The 22,875-nt window shown below is 29.8% G+C and overlaps 1 protein-coding gene across 2 annotated transcripts in view; it reads right to left on the bottom strand.

The window, feature by feature from the left end:
* LOC111040491 (cadherin-23) overlaps positions 1-22,875 on the bottom strand; it is a 34,813-nt gene that overhangs the window by 8,749 nt on the left and 3,189 nt on the right. For both annotated transcript variants that reach the window (XM_022324423.1, XM_022324422.1), the window contains exons 2-7: positions 1,541-1,772; positions 1,319-1,467; positions 1,012-1,230; positions 559-723; positions 289-418; positions 14-189 (exon numbers count right to left, since the gene is read on the bottom strand). In XM_022324423.1, the coding sequence (XP_022180115.1) occupies positions 14-189; positions 289-418; positions 559-723; positions 1,012-1,230; positions 1,319-1,467; positions 1,541-1,691 (990 nt within the window). In that variant the 5' untranslated portion in view covers positions 1,692-1,772. The remainder of the gene's footprint in view (positions 1-13; positions 190-288; positions 419-558; positions 724-1,011; positions 1,231-1,318; positions 1,468-1,540; positions 1,773-22,875) is intronic.

Here is a 22,875-nt window from a genome sequence, read left to right as displayed (position 1 = left end):
TATTTTACAGTACCATAATCTCAATAATAATGGCACCAGTTTTAATAATAAGTGGATCCTCCCGATCCAAAACGTTCGTTGTGTAGACAATACCAGAATTTGGTTCAACTTGTAACATTCCATTGCCCCCACGTGTAATTGAATACACAATGCGGTTATCTATACCACGATCTCCATCAATTGCTTTCACTAATTATCAAACCATTTATTTAAATTAATTCATAAAACATGATTCCTAAACTATTATATATTTTAAAACGTTATCAAAAAAAAAAAGACAAAAAGAACCTTGAATTATTGATGTCCCTGGTGGTGCATCTTCGCTTACTCTTGCTACCGGTGTTACAACAACGAACTCAGGAGGTTGATCTTCGACATCTTGAACTTTAACAAATATGGCAGCTGTGCCGGTTTTCCTCTATTCATTAGAAATATGGGTTTATTAGTTACATTGAGTAAGCAAATTGTTATAATAATGAAAAAACAATTAATGGTTTTAAATTTTAATATTTAATTTTTGGTAGTGTAAAATCCGAATACTGCCATTAATACACAAACCTTTTCAACGGTTGCACGATCAATAGCTAAAATTTTCAATTGATGCAGTGATGTTTTTTCATAATCCAAGCTTCCCACGAGGCGTATTACGCCTTGGCCATTTACAGTAGATATAGAAAATAAACTACTTTCTATTGAATCCGAGTCTTGTAAATGATAAACCACCTACATGAGTAGTAATTAAGTTCAATTATACTATTTTATAAAGTTATTAAATATTATTAAATGGTGTAGAAATATAGTCTATGTTACGCAATATCGATTATATTTGGTCACCCTAAATAGAGGGATTCGTTGAGTCATAAGTTGTTTACCATGTTTTACAATGGTCTAATGAACACTATAATATATATTTTAAATAGTGTTCGTACACCATATAGTATACAGTGTAAACGAACTTGAACGAGGGTGATGATCGTCAGACCGTGAAACCCTAATTTGTTGCTATGTTACCTGTCCATATGGGCCTTCATCTGCATCGGTGGCCTCAACCGTTGCAATCACCGTGGGCGGACTGTCCTCTGGTACAAATATTGTGTTTTGATATGGCTTAAATATAGGTGCATTGTCATTTATATCATCCACAATTAATAGAAAACTCTGAGTAATGAAATTTCCATCTCCCAAGTGACCATCAGTCAATGTCAACACTAGTGAATATTCATCTTTGGTCTATAAAATAATCTCGAAGTATGAATATAGTTAAACTAAATAGATATTTTAACATTGTATGTACAGCTGTTGTACCACTGTCAATTACCTCACGATCTAATTCAATTTTTAGATAAATATTAGCTTCACTTCTGCCAAAATTTTCAACTCTAATAACTTTATCGCCTGGCTCTCGGACACCAAAAATTAATTTGTCAGCATCGGGATCAATACCACGAACTCGATAAATGAGACTCCCTGATAACAAAAGTCAGAGTTACAGGTAAATTTTTTCTCACACGGTTATAAGCGCATAATAAAATTTACTAACCGATAGGAGTTTCAGGACCCTCTTTCAGCCGAACAATAATTTCGGTTTGCCAGTCAGTGACAAATTGTGGGGGCTTGTTGGCAGTAGAAAACTGCACTAATATCACTACTAACAACCAATATATTTTCCAACCATTCCGATAGACAACCATATTTCGTCCTCGGTCGATGACATTATTTGCCGTTTTTCAACTTGGCATGTTATTACGATTAAACCTTGTCGGTTTTCATATCTGAAAAAAACACGTAAATATTAAAATTGACTAAATGTAATATATAGGCGATACAAATATACAATATCGTTATTTTTTGATCTTATACGGACTTCCCGCAAGCCGCGGGAGCCACCTTTATACGACGGCGTTTATACGTAAACGAATATTTCTATAGAATTGATTTCCACGGTTCATTATTTTATCGATTTCAAACTTGTATGGTTGTCTATTATGTTGGAGAGAAATAGCATTCACGTGCATTATTGTCACCGAATATCCACGTATTATATAGTCGTTATTTTATCATATACAGTTAACGCATACACGGCAGAGGAATCGGGGCCGCCGAAGTAATAAGGCCTGGTAAATCGGTAAACAAATAATATGGACGAGAATGTGATGGACTCTAGATGGTGTAAATGAATGATAATGTACCTACTAAAAATATAGGTTAACAACGAGATGCCTGCAACGGTTGAATGATTCACAACATGAATGCTGATGAATCACGGTGACTGTGAAAAAAATTAATATATAATAATAATGTATACATTTTGTATAGGTACTGTATATACAGCAGCCACGAGGATAAACGAAATCTCTACTACATTGTACGTGGGATTTGACGAATCCACGGAACATCTGCTTTCAAGTTTCGTTGATCAACAAATGAAACAAGTCACGGACAAAAGTCCGAATTTTTGTCCAATTAGTGAGACGGCAAAATGATTATAATTTTTTTTCTATTCGCATATTTATCCATCGATAATTTTTAGAGAAGCAGGTGTTGATACGTTCTACTTTGTCCGGCTAATTCACAATCCTGCTTTGTCACTGACGGAGCTTACTGAAGGAAGAAAATCATTTAAGTTATATATTCATTTTTAAAAGAGTGGGCTTACAAATAAAAAGAAAACACTTACAAAATAACGATTACATAAAAATAAAAATATACGACAGATGGCTTTGACTTAAAAAACACAGGTGTTGTTAAGAATGTTATGATAAACGTTGTTCTTGACAGTCGACAATTCTGAATATTGTGTTTTACACCGGAAAGACTAAATGACTGTTGTACACAGAGAAAGTGTTGACTAAAGACTAAATTGTATGTCCAAATGTGTAAAACTTTGAATTTATCAATGACATATTATTGTAAATTTATAAATTATTATTAATGATTATATATTCATGTTTTAAATTTGTTTTATTACTCGTAGACTTTGACGATCTCATTGGAAATTCAACTATATATGACATTTTAAACAAATAAATATATTTTTATAAAATCAAATAAACAAATCTAAAACTGGTATATCTGAAACTTTTCGTATGATTGGAAAGCATGATGGAAAATGGTTACCTATACCTAAAACTATTTAAAGGTTTAAGATCATAAACTCATAACTATTGTCTATTAACTATCATATACTTACCTTATATTTACATTTTATAGTGACAAAATAATAATCACGGATACCTACTACATAATATGAATTATAATTACTAATTAGAACCTTATTTTAAAGTTACTTATTATTTTTACTATAACTGAAAGGTATGCACCAATATCAATATATATAATATATAATAGTAATTTGATTGTATATATTGTCTAAATTTGATGGAAAGTATGACATATTAATTTATTTTGTTCCAGTTACTTTCTGTAGCATATACATTACATTAATTTAAAATTATTGTCATGGTTGAAGATAATTTACGTATTATAATATAATGATGATGAACTAAAAGCAAATATAAAATAACACTAAGAAATAAAATAATTGTATCTTTTAATAAACTTGCCTATATATTAGCAATTGGAACAAATAGCTATAGGCTATAATGAGCACAATTTATTTTAAAATAAAACTTGAAATATCATCGTACTATTCAAATACAATAATCTACATAATGTCATAATCAAATATTTTCATTGACTCGTTTGAATTATTTTGTTCAATAAGACTATTGTATAGAACTTACTGGTTATATTGCATTATTAGTTAAGTCTAAAATATTTTAATGATTATTATATAATAAAATAAAATATACATGAGTAATTACTATAATTTGTTTTTATTTGCCTACTCGGCTACTCCAAAAAAAAAATATTTATATTCAAAGAGCGAGAACTATAAGCAAGTATCTCAATAATTCTATTCCATATTACAACTAAATACTACATGATATAAAAACCCAAAACCCATTTTCACAAATAAAAAAGTTGTAAATTGCATACATACCACTAAGAAAAATAAAAATATTTATTCATTTAAAGTATTCAATTTTTTTTTTTTCTATGTAATATGTAATTTTTCTGTATCTATCCGACTTTGTGGTTTAATATTCAGTACTCAACATGGAATACATATAAATACCTAACTTATTTAAATGATTTGATACACCCTTATAATAAATTAGTCTTGATTTTCGAAATTTATTGAACAAGTTTAAAACTTCTATTTTATAATTATTCACTATACTACTCACATCATCGAAATACTTATTTTTGGTACGTTATACTTGAAACTAACCTAACCTAACCTATATAAAATATATATTATAATGAAGGTACATGTATTATTATTATTAAATACATTATAACCTAACCTAATCTAACCAATTGGTATGCTATATGTGTGATTCACAATTGTTGGAAATCGTAAATAATTAATACTAAAATAATGTAATTCTACAATTTTTGTGTAAGTCAACTTCAATACTTCATATAATAATATATTATATTGTATGTGTACCTACTTTCATCTGTTCATTTTTCACGTAGACCTATACATTCAAGCGATCTTGCGTAAGTCACATGAACGTTTATAATCGATATTTATCTTGTTCCGTTATTATTTTTTTTTTCACAAACGTAAGAGTTATCCTCTGGGGGTGGAGGTGTATTGTGTCGTAACATTATAGAAAACTAAGGCAATCCGCTAACTATGAACTATTCAACTATAGATGAATCTAGGCGCCGTGCATCACGAATACGATACAAGGATATAATAACAACAATATCTTCTTATTAGATTTACGAAATAAGAAAATAATATGTCGCCATGACAAATCGATGATATACATTTTACCTCTTAGGTAAGAATTCAAATAATGGTTAAAACTTACAATATTTTCATAAACAATTTGACCTACATTTATTACTCTTTAATATGAAAACGTGTTAAGTAAAAAATAAAGGCAAGAGCAATTTCATCCAATTTAATAAATTAAATAAATGTATCGTATAAGGTATACCGTTAATTAATTCGACAAAATATTAATTATATATACAAAGATATATTACACATGAATAAAATAATTTATTTTTAATCATTTAATTAACTGTACATGTACCTACTGTTTTGAGTGAAAACAGTTTAAGTTTCTAAACCACAGTGCTTAATAAGCAACTTCAAATGGGGTTTAAATACAAATATTATATAGTTAGTAGTTATGTTCATTTTTAATATTGCTAATAGAATATCTTTAACTTTTGTAGGTATTATATAAATGATAAAAACGATTAACGTCCACGTTCTAAAAAGAACAATAATATTTAATCTAATGTTCAACAGTAAGATCGATGATTATAAATTTATAACCTGTATAAAAGGTTTATATTAGCGGCATAATCTAATAGAAAACAAAACCATAATTATTTAAAAAATAATATCTTATCCACATAATGCAAATTTAGGATATAAAGACACATATAGTATTGACGTTTATTATATAAGTATATAACTACTATTGACATTGTTACCATTGAGAGACTGATCAAAATATATAATTTACTTATTGTCTCTTTCAGTTTCTATTTAGGTCCATGATAATAGATTTAGAAGATCATCAAGTTATAGTTTATTTATTTAGATTTTATAATTTGAAAGAACTGCCCTTGTATAAGTAATAAGTACTACATCAAATATATACCTATTTTTATGTTTTTGTAAAAATATTTTTATCCCTAACAATCTTCTAACTCAGAGACTACTCGTTCAAATTTTGATTTAAATACATTATCAACATTTTCAAAAAAATCATTTGCTTTACAGTAAAAAAAGTTTATTTTTATTTGAGAAAAATAAGTTTGTAGGTATCGTCACTAGACACTCTTAAAATGGTACAAAAAATATATGTATTTTAAAATTTGGGGGAGTATAATTGGTGATTCATCGTGTGTATTGTATTTTACGTACGTATTGGCTACTACCACAACTCCATTATTAATGCAAACTTTTAGATCATATTTTTTTTGATAAGAACTATTTTTATCAAGAGCATGTGGTCAGACTAATCATTAATGGAGGGTTCAAAAATCCATCTTGACCATAGAAAAGTAACATTGAATATCAAAGACAATTTTCAACTTGGATAAAAAGAATGAATAATTGAATAAGGATGTATAGTATAGGATATATATGTAGATGCTATATTAAATTGTAATTTGTAACAGCCATAAAAGTGAAGACAGTAGTTGAATAATAAATGATAATAACGAAATAAAACCTTATAAATATACCTATAGGTACTTCAGAACTAGCTCTTCATTTATTCTCACTTTTCAATCGAATGTCATCGACTTCGGTGTTTTAAATCACACCACAATCTTCAGTTTCATTTTCGATTTTTACATTTATCATTGAGTATAAAAACTGTGATAATTTCGTATGAAAATAAACCGTTTTCAAATTCATTACCAACAATAATGTATACTACTATATTATTATATTTAGCAATATAGCATCGTTATTATAATAATATTATAGCCATAGGTCAAAGCGTACATATAATTAACTAGCTATAAGGACATCACGGCAGTTTATTTTTTTAAATCTTGCGCATCGAGTACGTACCTATATTATTTTGTACGCGGAGTCCCATTACATTCATTATACCTATCTCGGGTGCATAGTTGTCGTTTACGACGTTCATGTGCAATTTATTAAGTAGGTACAATAGATTGTAACACAATATACTATATATATATTCCTACGACAGGAGACTGTTATTATTTACTATTATTTACAGTACCTATTATTGTCTCATGACTATATCGGTTTTCACTTATTGGCTTATCCAATTAATCGAACAATACACCGCGGCCGTCAGGCCGGGTAATCGTTTGAGCAATATATAATATAATATATTATACATATAAGTATAATACACTGAACGTCTGCGCATGTGTGTATATGAGGTTAATACCTACCGCGAGGAGGTGAGTGGGTTATATCGAGAAAGTATATGATCTGTGATCGTTCCGATATCGATTTATTTGTTTATTTTTCATTCACCAGCTCGCGTATACATTATACATATATTATATATATTATGATATTATCATTATACATCGCATTACTATTGCAGATATACAGGTATTAGGTATTATACACGCTTAAAGATTTAATGCCCAAAAAAAACCGATAAGTAACTAAACCACCGCCGGGGCTTCCAAAGTGTTACACGTCTCTCTAGTCTTTCTTGAACTTGTATAGTCTCTCTCTCTCTCTTTTCGGACATGTCAGCTCTTCAGTTTCAGCAGCATCTCGATACAACATTACGTACCACATAGAATTATAACTACCATAATTTATTATAACATTATGTTCTATACTGTGCTATCCGTCGCAGTATTATTTATATAATCAAGTATCGATCAAACGAATCGATAAATAATAGTACAATACGTACAACCATGGATAGAAAAGAGTATAAGATGAGAGGATTCGCGAGGCAGAAAGAAAGGTGAATCGCCACTGGATCGACTCGACGACTTATCTAGGCAAACCAAGTCCACTCCGCAACTCGCAAGATCGCAGACATCAGATGTGTAACGAGAAAAACTGGATTTCAGTGCGAATTTCCAGACTGATTGGTCCTGGAAATATTGTCAGGAAGAAGCTAATGATGACTTAATGTTAATGTGGCTTAAGATTTTACTTTTAGCCGAAATAGGCCACATGACTGGGTGTCATTATTTGGTAAAGTAATGGTTTGGTTAAACAAGACTTCACTCGTCTTTGGCTTATAAAAAGAAAATGTTTTTTTTTTTTAAAAACCGTGAGAAAATCAATAAATAACTGAAATTGGGGCAAACACGATGTGATCAGATTATTACGTCAAAACCATACATATTATGTACATAATGTAGTGTAAAATATTATCTTTCTCGGATTCGTTCAGATTTTATAAGGTTACGATACTGCGCGAGTGCAATATCTACCAAATAACACGGGACGCTCAATGTTCATCGGTCCTAAGTCACGCTCGTCCGTCGGCCGTATTATGTAGGTGGGCAGACAGGCAGGTATACACGCTGCACCAGTCAGTGTGTCATAATATAACGTGCGCGCACGCCTCGTGGCTTTCGATAATTATTATTGTTGTTGCTGTTGCTGTCGCTGTCGCCATTGCTGTTGCTGTCGGTGGTAGTACTGCCGCTGCAGTCAGTGTCCGTCGCTCTTCCTCCTACGCCAAAGCGGAACACGCCGTCTCTTTTATGTAATTTTATTATATTATAATTTTTTTCTTCCGTTCCTTTATATTACAATATAATATACATGTATATTATATTTGCCTATATAGTTACACTCGCAGACGCCGGTCACGCCACGCGATTCTCGCACACGCTTCGCAGCCGGGGTTATTATGATTATTATTATATTGTTGGAGGTTGTGCGGGGCCGTCACTCCGGCCAAACTTAACCCCGATTTCAAGCGCACGTTATTGTGCTATCCATCGGACGTGGACGTTTTATGAAGGCGAAACGAAGAAAAAAACACGCGAAAATACTCATCGCGCGGTGTCGTGTCAGAAACGCGTAGCACTTTGTCCGGCGAAAGTATTCATAACTATATATATATATGTATACGGCGGTGTAGTGCTTATACATGTGTATAGTACAAGCGAGTATATTATATTATACTATATTTATACTACTCGCAGCAATAATGTATGGTGAGAAAAAATGATTTTTAAAATTATTGTTTTGTTCCCCGATACACAGACTTAATAATTCATTTTCATCGAGAATAACGGGTATTCAATTTCGGTACAGCGCGCCATTCAAAGCATGAAAAACAAAGTTTTGGTTCATCGAGTCTGATGACCGGTTGGCGACACGACTGCAAAACCGCGACGACGTAGGAGAGTATTATGTCTTGTGATTTAACACTCAAGTGTTTACTTTGCACTGCATCATTACTTGGAGAAAATTGTTTATCGTTTTTACTATAATATAATGTGTATTATTTTTTATAGGTAATTGCAGAACTACAAAATACGTCTTATTTCATATTCTATATTTTTATATGATCAAGCTAACACCATTTATGGTTGAGGCTTAAGGGCAAAAAACTATTCAATACCTAGTTATTATTATTTTAATTCACCGATGGTTTTCTTTAAACACCTAGAATTATTAATTGAATAGTGAAGTTCACTACTTGTGTATATTGAAGTATATGTATAATATTATTATTTATTAATAATGATACTTTGATATATTACATTTTTAGTTATGCATTTAACTATAGAACTTAATTAATATTTTTTTTGGGGGGGGGGGGGGGGGGCAGAATTTAAACGCACACGTTCATAGGTAAATTATATTTATTAATTTATACACAGTGGTAAAATTCAAGTATGTGGTATGGTCAAATTTTGGCACACCTGTTAGTTTCCACCTCTATAGTTATGTAAATTAATTAGATTAAGGTTTTTATTTTTAAATTATTGTTTTACATAATAGATACTTTGTTTTTAATTATTACTTAGGTATAGACTATATAGTATATAATATTTTTTTATTTTTATTTTACAATTTGAAATACACAATCCGTACAACGTAGCACAATAAGCATATATGATATTATAATAGTAACATGAATATTTTGAATTAAGAAATCACCCATTGGTGACACTTGGCTGAGGCAATAGAAAATATTTTTATTTAATTTTTAAGCTAAAATAGTTTAATATACTAAACGCTAAATAAAAATAATAAAAATAAATATCATATTTAGTGTGCATTATTCAACTAGCAATAAGGCAGTAAAATAAAAACTATTTTTATGTACCTAAGTTTTATAAAATATTTCTCAACTAGTTATAGTTTAAAAGCTTCCATCATCCGATATATTCACGGTAGAATACGATACCATAATTCACGGGCCATTGAATTATTATTTAAATTGTATTACACATTAGTAATACAGTATAATACGTACAAATCTTTTTGTTCTTATAATATTATATAGTCATCGTTCCACGAATATCTGATCATAAAGCGTATCCAACTCTATATTATATATATACGAGTACACAACATTATAACATTCATAAGATAAAACAGACGTATAATTGAACATCGTATAGGTAATTAGTACACAAGATGATTTTTTTAATGAAATAATACCTACATTCATTATTTTAAAACTATTTCCATTATAAAAAATTTTTTTTCCATAATTTCAAGTTCAGTTGCGCAGGTATTATTTGTTTAATTCGTTAAATAATCATACTATGTATATAGTGTATTGTTATGTGTTTATCTTTATCACAACACCTTTTTCGGTATTCATCAGTTATTAGTTATTATAGATATGCAGATTATTCGATGACGCGTCATGGTGAAAATAAAAACAAAATGAGACTTAAACAAAAATTATAGGCAGGTATTTACTATGGACCATTGTAAACGTAGTACTTTCGATCGAATGTTTACTTATATTCAAAATAATTTATATAGGTACAGGTTTTATATACATGTACCATGTACGAGGTCACAAAGTTTCTGCTTGTTTACTCTGTATACACATACATCATATAACCCATTCCGATTTCCGGCACGAGATTTGATATTGTACTAACAACGTAGACCGACCGAAATACTTCAACAAGTCCTTCTGCAAAGTCTATACTAGTAGGTACTTATGCTGGGGACCTATTGCCGCAGCATACTGCAGTCTGCAGTCAATAATATATTATAATATATAATAATTATTGTACATTATATAATTACAGAACAATCATCTCGTGGTATTTACGTTATATTATTTTGCTCGAGACGCAAACATAGCAAAAATATATATGACAATAATAATATAGCTGATATCTGCACGACGCACGACGCGCGACGTTCCAACGGTTACGAAACACTGGCTTTGGCGTTTAGTTTGTCCGGTGAACCTAATCGCCGCAGCACGGCATGTGCATTAGGCGGATACATTATTATGTTATTTTTATTATAATATAGTAGCACTGCGAGACGACGACGAAGGGAATTGACGGTGTAAAAATATTAAATAGCGGTAACTATGGTGGGTTTTCGGATATCAATTGCATTGCACACGTGAACGTTGTACGATGGATTGGACATCGGACACCTGTGTATAGGTAGTCGGATAGGTACTATAAAGGAAGGGTACCTACTTTTCCGATTTTTTTTTAATACTTTTTAAGAATAGAACGAAGAAAACCCATAAATAAATGCATAACACGGACACACGCAGTATGAGCACTCGTTTTAAGAAAAATCTTCGAAATCCCTATACCATTCCTGAGTTACACAGGCTCCGAAACAAATTCCATAAGTCCCATATAGGTATAAGCATAAAATACAGTTTTTAATTTTATTATATCATAATATTATAGAGCAATAACTTATATAATGTATATATTGTATTGTCTGATCGTATCACTTCCGAATGTCATGAAGATTCTGAGATTGGAAGACGACCGTAATAATTGTCCCGCAGCAAGCACCGTACGTGTCACATTATAATTATTGTTTATCATCTTAAAAAAAATTTAAACAATCAAGCAATTGAATTTTTTTTTGGCATTATATCTGTTGGTACCTGGTACTATTAAATTATTATAGAAGCGTATTAATCAGAGTTTAATTAATTAATAATAAAGACAGAGACTGGTAACTTTTGTTTTTTTCAGTCCTGGTTCTGGTTCAATTATTTCGTTAAAATGTTCTTGTACTTGTTTAAGGTTAAACAAATATACATTAAGGGTTAAAGATAGGGTTCCGGTTAAAATTGGTATTAAATGGTTCCAACATTTTTATTTTTAAATTTATACTTTGTACATTCTATTTAATTTTGTATACCCACTTAGATCAAATAATAATTTATATTATAGGTACATAATTATTATATAAAATTAAATGTAAACATAAACTAAGATTTCCTGATAAATAAACAAACTCTTAACAAAAAAAAATTAGTTTATCAAAGTTAAGTTAACATTCAAAAATATAGGTTCTGTTTATTTGAGAATTTTTAAATTTGGTACCAAGTTATCGGTATTTTAAGGGTTTGGGGGTTTGGGGGTTACTTTTCGATTTCATATTACAACGGGTTAACCTGTACTATACTAGCTTTTAAACTAAATAAAAATATGAGAAAATGTAAACATAAAAACTTCTACAGTTAATTTTTCATTTCCCCCCGAAAATTGGAAAACAGGCTTGGATCATTATTGTACGTCCCGACTCTGAAGTATATGTAGATAGATTGATATAAACTTATACAATACTATACGGTCTATACGTAATATTATACAGTTCCTAATCCGATGAATAATAGATAATAGTTGTGCACGAACAGGTGAAGCCGTGGAGGATTCATACTTGTGGATCGATACCGGACCGACGACCGTATACACTCCACCAAACAAAATATAATGTACCTATACAACACAATATGGTTTCTCCGGCTCACCGACCCGCGGCCATCCGGCACACCGCGTGCAGACCCATCGCATCATTCGCATCACGCGGATCAGATCGTGCAGATCTCGTGGATCGGCCGCGCGAATCCCATAACAATAATATACAACTACACGCAACGTTAATAATATTATAATCATAACAATATTGCAGCACATCACAAACGAACCGCGATCGGTTGAGAAACGTGTGCGCGACGATCAGCAATAGCTGTTTTCGTCGTTGTCGTGGCGGCCGCGTTTCTCTCGTATAAATTCGCTGACATCATCGACGAGTAAAATATTATATTCGTGTTATCGACATCGATTTGAGGCACTTAATAGTAATATAATATTAATTTAATCCCGCAGATTTTCCGTCTATAGACTAGTATGTAATGTATCATTAAAATGCATAACATTGTAAATACATGCATAACATCAACATATTCAGACAAAACAAAACTATATAATTTCACCTATGTAATGTAATACCTGTACAAGAAACGTAAGCAGTAATAATAAACTCAAGCCTGAAATAATGTTTGTAAAGTTATGTATTTTTCATCTAGGTACCTACAGCTGTATAAAATATAATAATAGATACATATCATTTACATTTATGCGTTTCTCTGAACCTATTTTTATTTTAATATCACAAAAATGAATCATATAATGCAATGGTTATACATTAGAATATTAGATACATATCTTATAAAGATCAATATAAAAGTGAAAATAGAGTTTGGACAATAATTGTTGGTGGTATACCTAATATTGCGGTATTTTATCAATAATATATTATGTGGTTAAGTTTGTACACACGAGAAAGTATATTTTATTATAATATCCATTAGATACCTATCTATATCTATATTATATATATATGGTCTTTGAGTTATTTAAATACTATATTGTTGGTTTTGTGATATGATACCTAAAACGGGTTACTCGTACAAGGTATTCATGCATTTTTGGACGTTCTAATATTTTAGCACAATTTAAAGAGAAAATAATCAATATTATACTTACAAGTTATGGGCTATAACGAGTTTTTCGTTTTCAAATACAATCTTACAAGCCTCATCAACATGACTTTTTTATCGTAAACTCAATAAGAAATGTCAGTTCTAAGAAAAGATGTCCATTTTCAGAATGTGATGTAATAGATATATTATATTTAAATTACGATCGAGTATCGGCAAAAACGGGTGTTTCTGTACTGCAGTGATTAGGATTAGCAAAACCCAAATGACGAGAGCTGAGTAATAATTGCAATATGTGAACCTCAAAACAGTTTCCAAATAAGGTAGTATTACCCACAACTAGTAGCAATTAATGCTGAAAGGGTGAAATCGTGCAAAAATTCGGCGAGCAGACAGCAGACTGTGTAATAATAATATTTAAAGACTAAAAGTCTTAAAAAGTTGCCAAATAATTTTTTTTATGTGGCACAAGGCGACACCCATTCAGAAGTTTTTCTCACATGAACGACAAATTGTTCGATGCACATTATAATTATTCTATAACAATTTTTTCAAATCTCAAGCTTGGTACGTTTTAAAATGTAATACACATTTTTTCTACATTATAGATAATATACAGAACTCACTGAATCCTATTCCATAGCAGTCAATTCTTCACACACTTTTTTTTCCGATCGCGAGTTTATGTTATTACCTATGTGTGTTTTCTAGCCGTATACTGGCAGTGATAAATGGATTGGAGTATAATATTTTCATGTCTATTATGAATTTGTGAACTCATCAAATTTACCTAACATTAAGTGTTTTGCAATTTCGTTTGTACACTTGACAGTTAACAGAATACTTTGTAATATGACATAATCGGAAGATTACTATATTAGATTGAAATATCTAACTAAAAATATTCTTGGAAGTAATTTTAATAAGTAAAATATTTAAGGCACAATTGATTTGTCGGTGTTTATTAACAATCTACTATAGTTTACTTATATAATACATTATTATAATATTGTTAACTATTATTCTTATTTAATATTTAAAGAGTATAAAAATGTCATCACAATAAAATTGAATTGTAGAAGTATTCTTTATTTTTTTTTATTTTTTTTTGTCCTGTACGAAAAAATTGTAAATATCTATAGGTATATAATAATATTAATATGTAGAAATATTTAATATTAAAATACCAAATGCATACATGATGAACGAGTTGGATCGTTAGGATATCAAATTGCAGAATCAAACATTATTATATTATATTGATTTATATTATTGGCCTAGTCGATACCTACATTATTGTACACCTGTTGTACATAACCGTAAATATAGAATTATATACCTCTTAGTTGTTAGTATCTACATTACGATCTTATGGGCCATTTGGAATTTTTTAAGGAGTAAAGAAATTATAATTATAAAAACGGTATTCTTTTGTTTTTGTTGATTCTTTCTGTTAACGAATATAATATGTTGCTCATCCGTTCATTATCGACAATATTATACATATTATATTATTATTAGTTATTGCCATTATAATGACTGTGCGCATTCAAAACTCGTCCAAAATTGGGTTACACATTTGTATATAGTGTAGGCGATCATAGGCGAGGTTTATGAATATTCTAGATATATAATACTGCAAGGCGCAAGCAGAGCCGGTCTTTCGAAGATGGACAATACAATCGATGTGCTCGTGTATAATAAATAATAATCATTGGTAATCAATGGTAGGTATACCGTTGCTATTATTCCCGTACACAAGTATAATACGTGCATTGTCCGACGGCATAATATTTAATAATAATATTAACGATTCGTCGTGGAAATAGAGGAAGGCGAGTATAATACTTTATATACGGATGTTTATCCATATTTCTCGCGAAAGCCCGCTGAAACGTGCTCATCTTATTTAAACGTTTTCATTTGACGGTGGTTATGGTACTTGGTGTATTATATATTATTATAGGTACCCACTATTAGTTCTAACCCAGGTAAGAAAATCGGTGAAAATACCGATTTGCGCGGCATGTCAAATACTATAATTTGACGGATCATTTACAATAAAAATGATAATAATACAGCGGCGTGTATCCACGTTGTACATGTATGCGGCGAACCAAAAGTGTATATTATTATAATATAGGTATACGTCTGTCTATGTGATGTATATAATAAAATATAAACAGATCACAGGGAAAACAAACATGTCATAGTCGGTCTCTGGCGATGGTATTATGATAATAAATACATATATTTAATATTATATAGGTACCTGATATTCTATATGATAATATAAGGATTTTTATTTTTTTTTCATATTAAATTTACTGTTACATATAATCTATAAATTGATTTCACGGCTTTACGAATAAAATGTCTAGTTTTTAGTGGCATTTTTGGTTATTTAAAGTTATTTTAAAGGGGATAGTTCTGAGTTTATGATGAATTAGATGATTAATATAATTTTTAATATTATTATAGTTCGCTACTTTCATATAATGTAATTTGCCGTAACATATAAATTAATGATAAAAAACACACACATCGTGGTAAAACAAATACATTTATCACTCCACTCAGAATCTAAAAAAGTTGATAATAAATCCATATTTTTTTGTTTTATAAGTGCGTATTTATTTTTTATTCTTTTAGTGTTTTTTAATTTCATGCTATTTTATATTAGTACATTTTCAGAGCATATTTGTAGTCACAATTTTAATATATAATGCGTTTGAACAGTGGAATTATGATTATTAATTTACTTTAATCGCTTCCCCTCCCCAAAAAGGCACCTATTTAAGTGCCTACAGGCACGGATCCAGAGCATAGATGTGAAGGGGACTTAATAATTTTGTTACAACACAGATACAATAGATAATTCTGCATTGATTATATAAATAATACACACAGTATTAATAGTATTTATAGTCATTGCTATATAATAGTATTCAGTTGTAGACACTCATGTGTCGTCTTGAAGCGGCCCTTAGACTATATTATATTTTCACCAAAATCGGAATCACATTTCGCATGTATGAGGCCAAAAAAATTATTTCTTTTGAAAATACTTCACTTTCTCCGGATGAGTATAGGTCACGGCGCTGTATGTATTTATGAACTACCTATAATTTTTAGATAGATTAAGCTTATACCGATCATATTCCAGTCGTGTTCGAACCCAACACTCACACACACACTTGGCACAACCAAGTGCTCTTAAACATTCTCTATAGGATATCCTCTCTTCATCTATATTATTCAGCTCTATCTCGATGATCGTCAAGCGATTTTGTTACGACGGAGGACCAGCTGGCGGGACCGTCACGCGAAAATTCCGTGGTCGAAGCGTTACACGTTTTTTCTTCCCCCAAACACGAACGACCTTGTGCACACCGCGGGCAACAAAGAGAAGATCATCTCCTCCGCATCGATCGCTCGTCGTTCCGTTTGGGCCACCAACCATAAAAACCTAACGTGCTAGCGAAATAATATCATAGTAAAGCACAAAAAGCAATGGCGAAATAACAAATGGGAAATCATTTATGAGACTTGTATAATATTATGATAACAATAGTATCACGTTTCAATGTATTATATATATATATATAACTTATACCTACATACGTTTTACTCGGAAAGACCCATTCCAAAACTCCCTCCTTTCCCTTAACCCAGTACGATGACGAATCGATTGTGTTCCAGTCGACATCGAGCGTCTTCATACTCTCTAGTCTCTACAACAGTACCACATAATTTATACATGTATATAAAATATTTAGGTGCTGTACATTCGTCTGATATTATAACATATCCATTTCGATGTCCAATATATTATATAGGACGTATCTCATGAAATTAACTATTCCTAATATAATAATAAACGGTATAGTATATAAGGGGCAATCGAAGTTGTCGTGGAACACGCTATTCGTGTTCGTCTTGGTGCGGCTATTATACACGTCATTATTTTACGCGCACAAATTTAAACACTTGAATAGTACCTATACACCGTATATATATAGTATCTACACTCAAACATGAATAATAAATATATAATATGGCCTGCAATCAATGAGTTGGCTTGATGAGTTTCAAAACAACGTGTACACCATTTTGCTGGCAGTAATTAATAAGATTAATGTATTATGTTCTCTTCACGTCAGATTTATAAATTGTAATGAAAGTTTCAAAGTCAAAGTAGTATAATACCTATTACCTAGTCATTTTACAAAAATCGTACTCACAGACACGCCATATCGTATTCGGGGACAAATCTGGGATTAAAAGTAAGGTTAGACATAACATATACAACTAAAGTTATATAAATTATGTTTTACTCTTAGGTAATAATACTAATAACTGAAAACCATAATTTCATAATAAGTCAATAAACTTTTGGCAGCCTTTGTGATCAACTGCACTTATGATCCGGCACACTTACATTATGCAGTTACTTACGAGTATGCAAAACATAAAGGGTTTATATTGTAATATCACATTCAAATTCATCACTAGTAGATACTCTATAATATAGAGTCTATATGACGTACCAGAGTTTGTTTTTGATATTTAACGTGTAATGCCTATCCATAATGTTTAGATACATTAACAACTGAAAAGACTTCAATATTGAATCTCTTATTATTATATTGCCATAATGCCATAATTTCATATGCTGGATATTATTTTATTATAAAAAAAATTATGGTTTGCATCATACACGAGGGGGAATAAGGGGAATGGATCCCGCATGACCTTTTTTAAATTCTAAGTAGAGCTATCTTCAGCTTTTTTCTGATATGAAAGTAAATCTAGTTGGTAATGTGGAGTAGTCAAAAGTGAACAATTCCCAGTAGTTTTCCAAAGACAGGAAAAACCAAAAAAAATAATATGGAAAAACATAGATTTTTACACGAAACTAGTTTTCTAAGAAATATTTTTTGTTATTTGGTGTTACTTTAAAAAAAATGAGCGTACCGTAGATAGGTAGGTACATTAAATTTTTACAGAATGTTTGTATTAGCATTTTCTATACACAGTAAAATTTTCCAAATTTTTTGATTCCTTTTGAGCTGATTATTGGCATAATAAATTTTCGAATTTTATTATTTTTATTTTAAATTATTGTCCATAAAAATGTTTTACTCCGTGAAAATTTAATACAAGATTTCTTATGAGTTTTTTTGTTAGTGGAAATTGGAAAAAAATTGAGAGTATATCCGCTAATATATTATACAATGTTTTTTTATGATCGTTTTTTTATTTTGTTGTAATTCAAAAACGAATAACCGTAGGTACTTCAAATGTTCACCAAACCTTTATTTTTTTATTGTCTATACATTTTTAAAAATATTTTGGCTCTGTTTGGGCTATTAATAGACATTTAAATATTTTTTTTTAGTTTTTTTCTATATATATCGATAAAATAGTTTATCGTTGGGTGTTGGGTCAAAAAGTTTGAAAATATAATATTCAAGGTTCCTCACACGTTGTTATAATAGCAGCTGAAAAATACTAAAAATATATAGTCCCAGATTTTTTATAAGCATTTAAAGTTCTAATGTTGACAAAATATTATCAAATTGAAAATTTAGCAAATTATTTGACACATATCATCATTCATCTCTAACTCCTTTCTAGTCTCTAAACACCTACTGTTAAGCAGATATACCTACTTGTCCACTTTTCATATAAAATATTATTGCGGGGACCGCTATATCTTGCGATTTATCTTAAAAATAATAAATACGTCATATTATATCCCCCCTCCAATAAGAATTTCTGTAAATAAATATCTATCTAATATATCCAAATATGTACGTATATAAACATATTTTTTGGAATTGATGTTTGAATTTACGATTGAACGCACAAGTAAGTGAAATACCCCGAAATTGCACGAAATTGAACTCGATTATTATTTCTACTTTTTCAGTGAAGTTTGATTTCGTAAGTTTATGGCTTCGGACCAGAAACATCATGAAACTGTTTTCACGAAAAAAAAATTCGTGAAGATCTCTTACACACGAATTTATGACGAAAACGTGAAGTACGAAATAAGAATTAATTGTATAGTAATCACTTTCAACTTTATACTGCAGTCTTGAATTATGTCCTTTCTACACAACTGCGTATTATAATTCAGATATAACAAACACCCGTCTTAAAATCGTCAAAAATCAATAATTTCTAATTAGAGTAGGTAACTATTAAAATTGCTTCTCAATCAAAACCTACAACATTAATAATTATAAAAATTAAAATAATAACAATTGAAGGGAGTCATAAGTAACCAAGAAGAAAATTTGAACCTTTAAATGAAGTGCTATAATAGTTACCTCGCGTCCGGAAAAGGATACGGTTTGTAAATAATCACAATGCTCTTCTCTACTTCTTTTGCTAACGTTTACAGCCGGCTGATTTTTGGAAAGCAGAGTTCGCGTAAACGATACACACATCAACAGTTTTATCAATTGGCGATTCATTTTTTTCTTTCAGAGCTATACTAGGTATAATAAATACAGCTAGCTAATCATCATCCTACTCTATATTGCTCAATTGAAATAATGAAATGTGTAAATGATCGATTATCGTGAAAGTAAAAACCAAATTTATAATAGTAATAATTAATAACATAGGTGTAAAACCAAAATAAAAAAAAAAGTTTCTTTGCGTCATGAAAATATTATTGTGGTCCGTATTAACAGCATAAATACCTATTACAATACCGTTGGGTAAACAATTTATTGATGGTATATAAAAAAAAACTAATAATAGGCAGTCAATAAATATATGTTGCAAACCTTTTGGTCACATGGTGAAAAACGTTTCCTTATTTAGCGGAACAGACTGAATATTTATTGCCAAAAGAAAATTGTTAATTGTTCAGCACAAAGTACAAATAGTTAGGAATGTTTAACGAAAACGTGTGTAACGGATTAGCACCACCAGAGCACGTTCCTTCATTCTTTATAATCACGAATAGATTTTTTTCTCTTCAATAAAAGTAACAATAATATAATTTATAATGTTATGGGAAAAATAAAGAAATTAAAATATGAATACACGAATCACAAAATGATTTAATCCATCTAAATAAATCGATTTTGACACACAGGCATTACAGCTTTTAATAGTTACACACTGCAGTAAAATGTAGTGGGTAATGTATTAGAGAAATTTATAAAAAATTTGTACTTATAAAATATAAAAATATGTATAAATATAAATGATATTAAATTAATAAGGATTGTGTCATTGTGATTGTACATTGTAAAAACTGAAAATTATTATATTATATCTATACTATAATAATAGTTTATAGTATATTATTATGTATATTTAATTAACTTATATTAATTTAAATATTTAACATAAAATGTATTGTTATGAAGTTGAATCGTCAAAAAATTTAATAAATATATTTTGCTATAATCACCATTTATAAAAAATACTTATTAACAACCTATACATATTATTATAATACTATAAGATCGTAAAATAATATTTTGATATCAACTTTTAATTTTTAATTTTTTTGTCATTTATTCATACTTCATACATGAAATATATAAAAATCAAAGATAACCAAACTAAGTTAATTATCAACCTACATCACATATTTGTATTTTATAGTGAAACAAAAACTTAGTTTTTAATTTTTATAATTTTCTGTAAAAGTTGATATTATTTTTTCTTTTTTTCCAATAATCAAATTTGAAGGTTATAGTTTATTAGTTATTAGTTCTTATATTTATACATACATATTGGGTAAATAATAACAAGAATAGATATTTTTATTACATTGTACTATTATTTTTTTATTTTGAATACACTTATTGTAATTTGTAAGCACCTGTAGGTAATATATAGGTGAAGAACATTATATTAAACACGATTGTTTTGAATTTTTTTTAAGGTCATCTGTAGATAAATATGAATTTTACCCGTTGATTATAAGTAAAAATATAAATAAAAATTTTTATTTAATGACTGAGTGTGACCTACACCAATGGTGTAAAAAAACATTAACACCAAAGAAGTTCCGTTTATATATTATATAATATATTTCGAGAGTAGGTACCGACTACCGATTATAACTGGTAAGTCACTGAAACGGATGTGTTTAACTATCGAATTGAATGATAATATTATGATAATATACGAAAAATGATTCTGAGAAATGGTGCGAGGGTCGTTCAGTATATATAATATGCATATATTTCTATGGATTCATACTTTATAATTTTTTATTGTAAACAGTATTTTTTCGGTGCATCCAAATTACATAGCAAAAAAATAAATATAAATTGGAATGTCCAAATTTCATGCCATCTCTGGGAGGATGCTTGATCGAGCATAATGTAATTGTTTTCGCACTCGTGAAATGTACTTGCATTTTAGCTGGATACATAGTACCTATATATACTTGCATATCAAAATATAACTATAAAATATGAATACTCTTAAGAATACACACACAAAAAACAATCTAACATACGCTACATCTCCTCCGTCCACTGCCCCATTCGACGAACTTAAAATATTGAAATATGATATTTGAATATATGAAACAATCATAATTCATAACCCGTCTTTGGTATTACGGTATTTAAATTTGGTGTCAAGCCAATATCAGATCTTTACACAAATTCCTGTCAATATGTCTTATGATAAATAACTGGAGTCACGTGGTATAGCAGTATAATAGGTATGTATAGTGCACTAGGATTTACAAATATTGAAATATCTTGAATTAACAAATTAGCAACTTAGCATTACACAAAATTCCATTTTGAGCCCATCCCTCTAATCAGTATCCATATCAATCCACCAGAAACTTTAAAGAAAATGGCAATGAGCCACTCAAAAAGCAAAACTTGACGGAATAATAGAAGGTGTTGAGATAGATTAACGGTTTCCTCACTTAAGCCTATCAAACCAACAGTATCTATCAGTGTATGGTGTATCACCATTTATTTACATTTAAGTACATATTATGCTTCTTGTATAGATTGTAAATAAAGTTTTTTTTAGGTAATAAGAAGAAAAATATCACCTAAATATTTTAAAATTTGCATTGTCGATTTAGGTAAAAAAGTAGAAGTTAAGACGTAACAGCGAATTATTAAATCAGAATCCAAAATTAATCATGACAACATCATACATACTATATAGAAGACATTTTATATTTTAACTGTAAAACGTATGCAAAAAAATCTACAAGTATTTTAAAAATAACATAGTTCATAAGTTTTTAAAAATAATTTCTTATTTTTAATTTTTAATTTATATAATACGCTAGTCATTGTTTAAAAATGAGATATGTTACATTATACGCGATGTCACCTATCCAATTTTATAGATGTGACGAATTGATCTAACGGAATCTATTTTTAATTAC

This window comes from Myzus persicae, unplaced genomic scaffold (genome assembly GCF_001856785.1).
Source record: "Myzus persicae strain clone G006 unplaced genomic scaffold, MPER_G0061.0, whole genome shotgun sequence".
In the NCBI taxonomy this organism is placed as follows: domain Eukaryota; kingdom Metazoa; phylum Arthropoda; class Insecta; order Hemiptera; family Aphididae; genus Myzus; species Myzus persicae.
The sequence above is the reverse complement of the archived record's forward strand: the minus strand, read 5'-3'. Positions and strand labels throughout refer to the sequence as shown.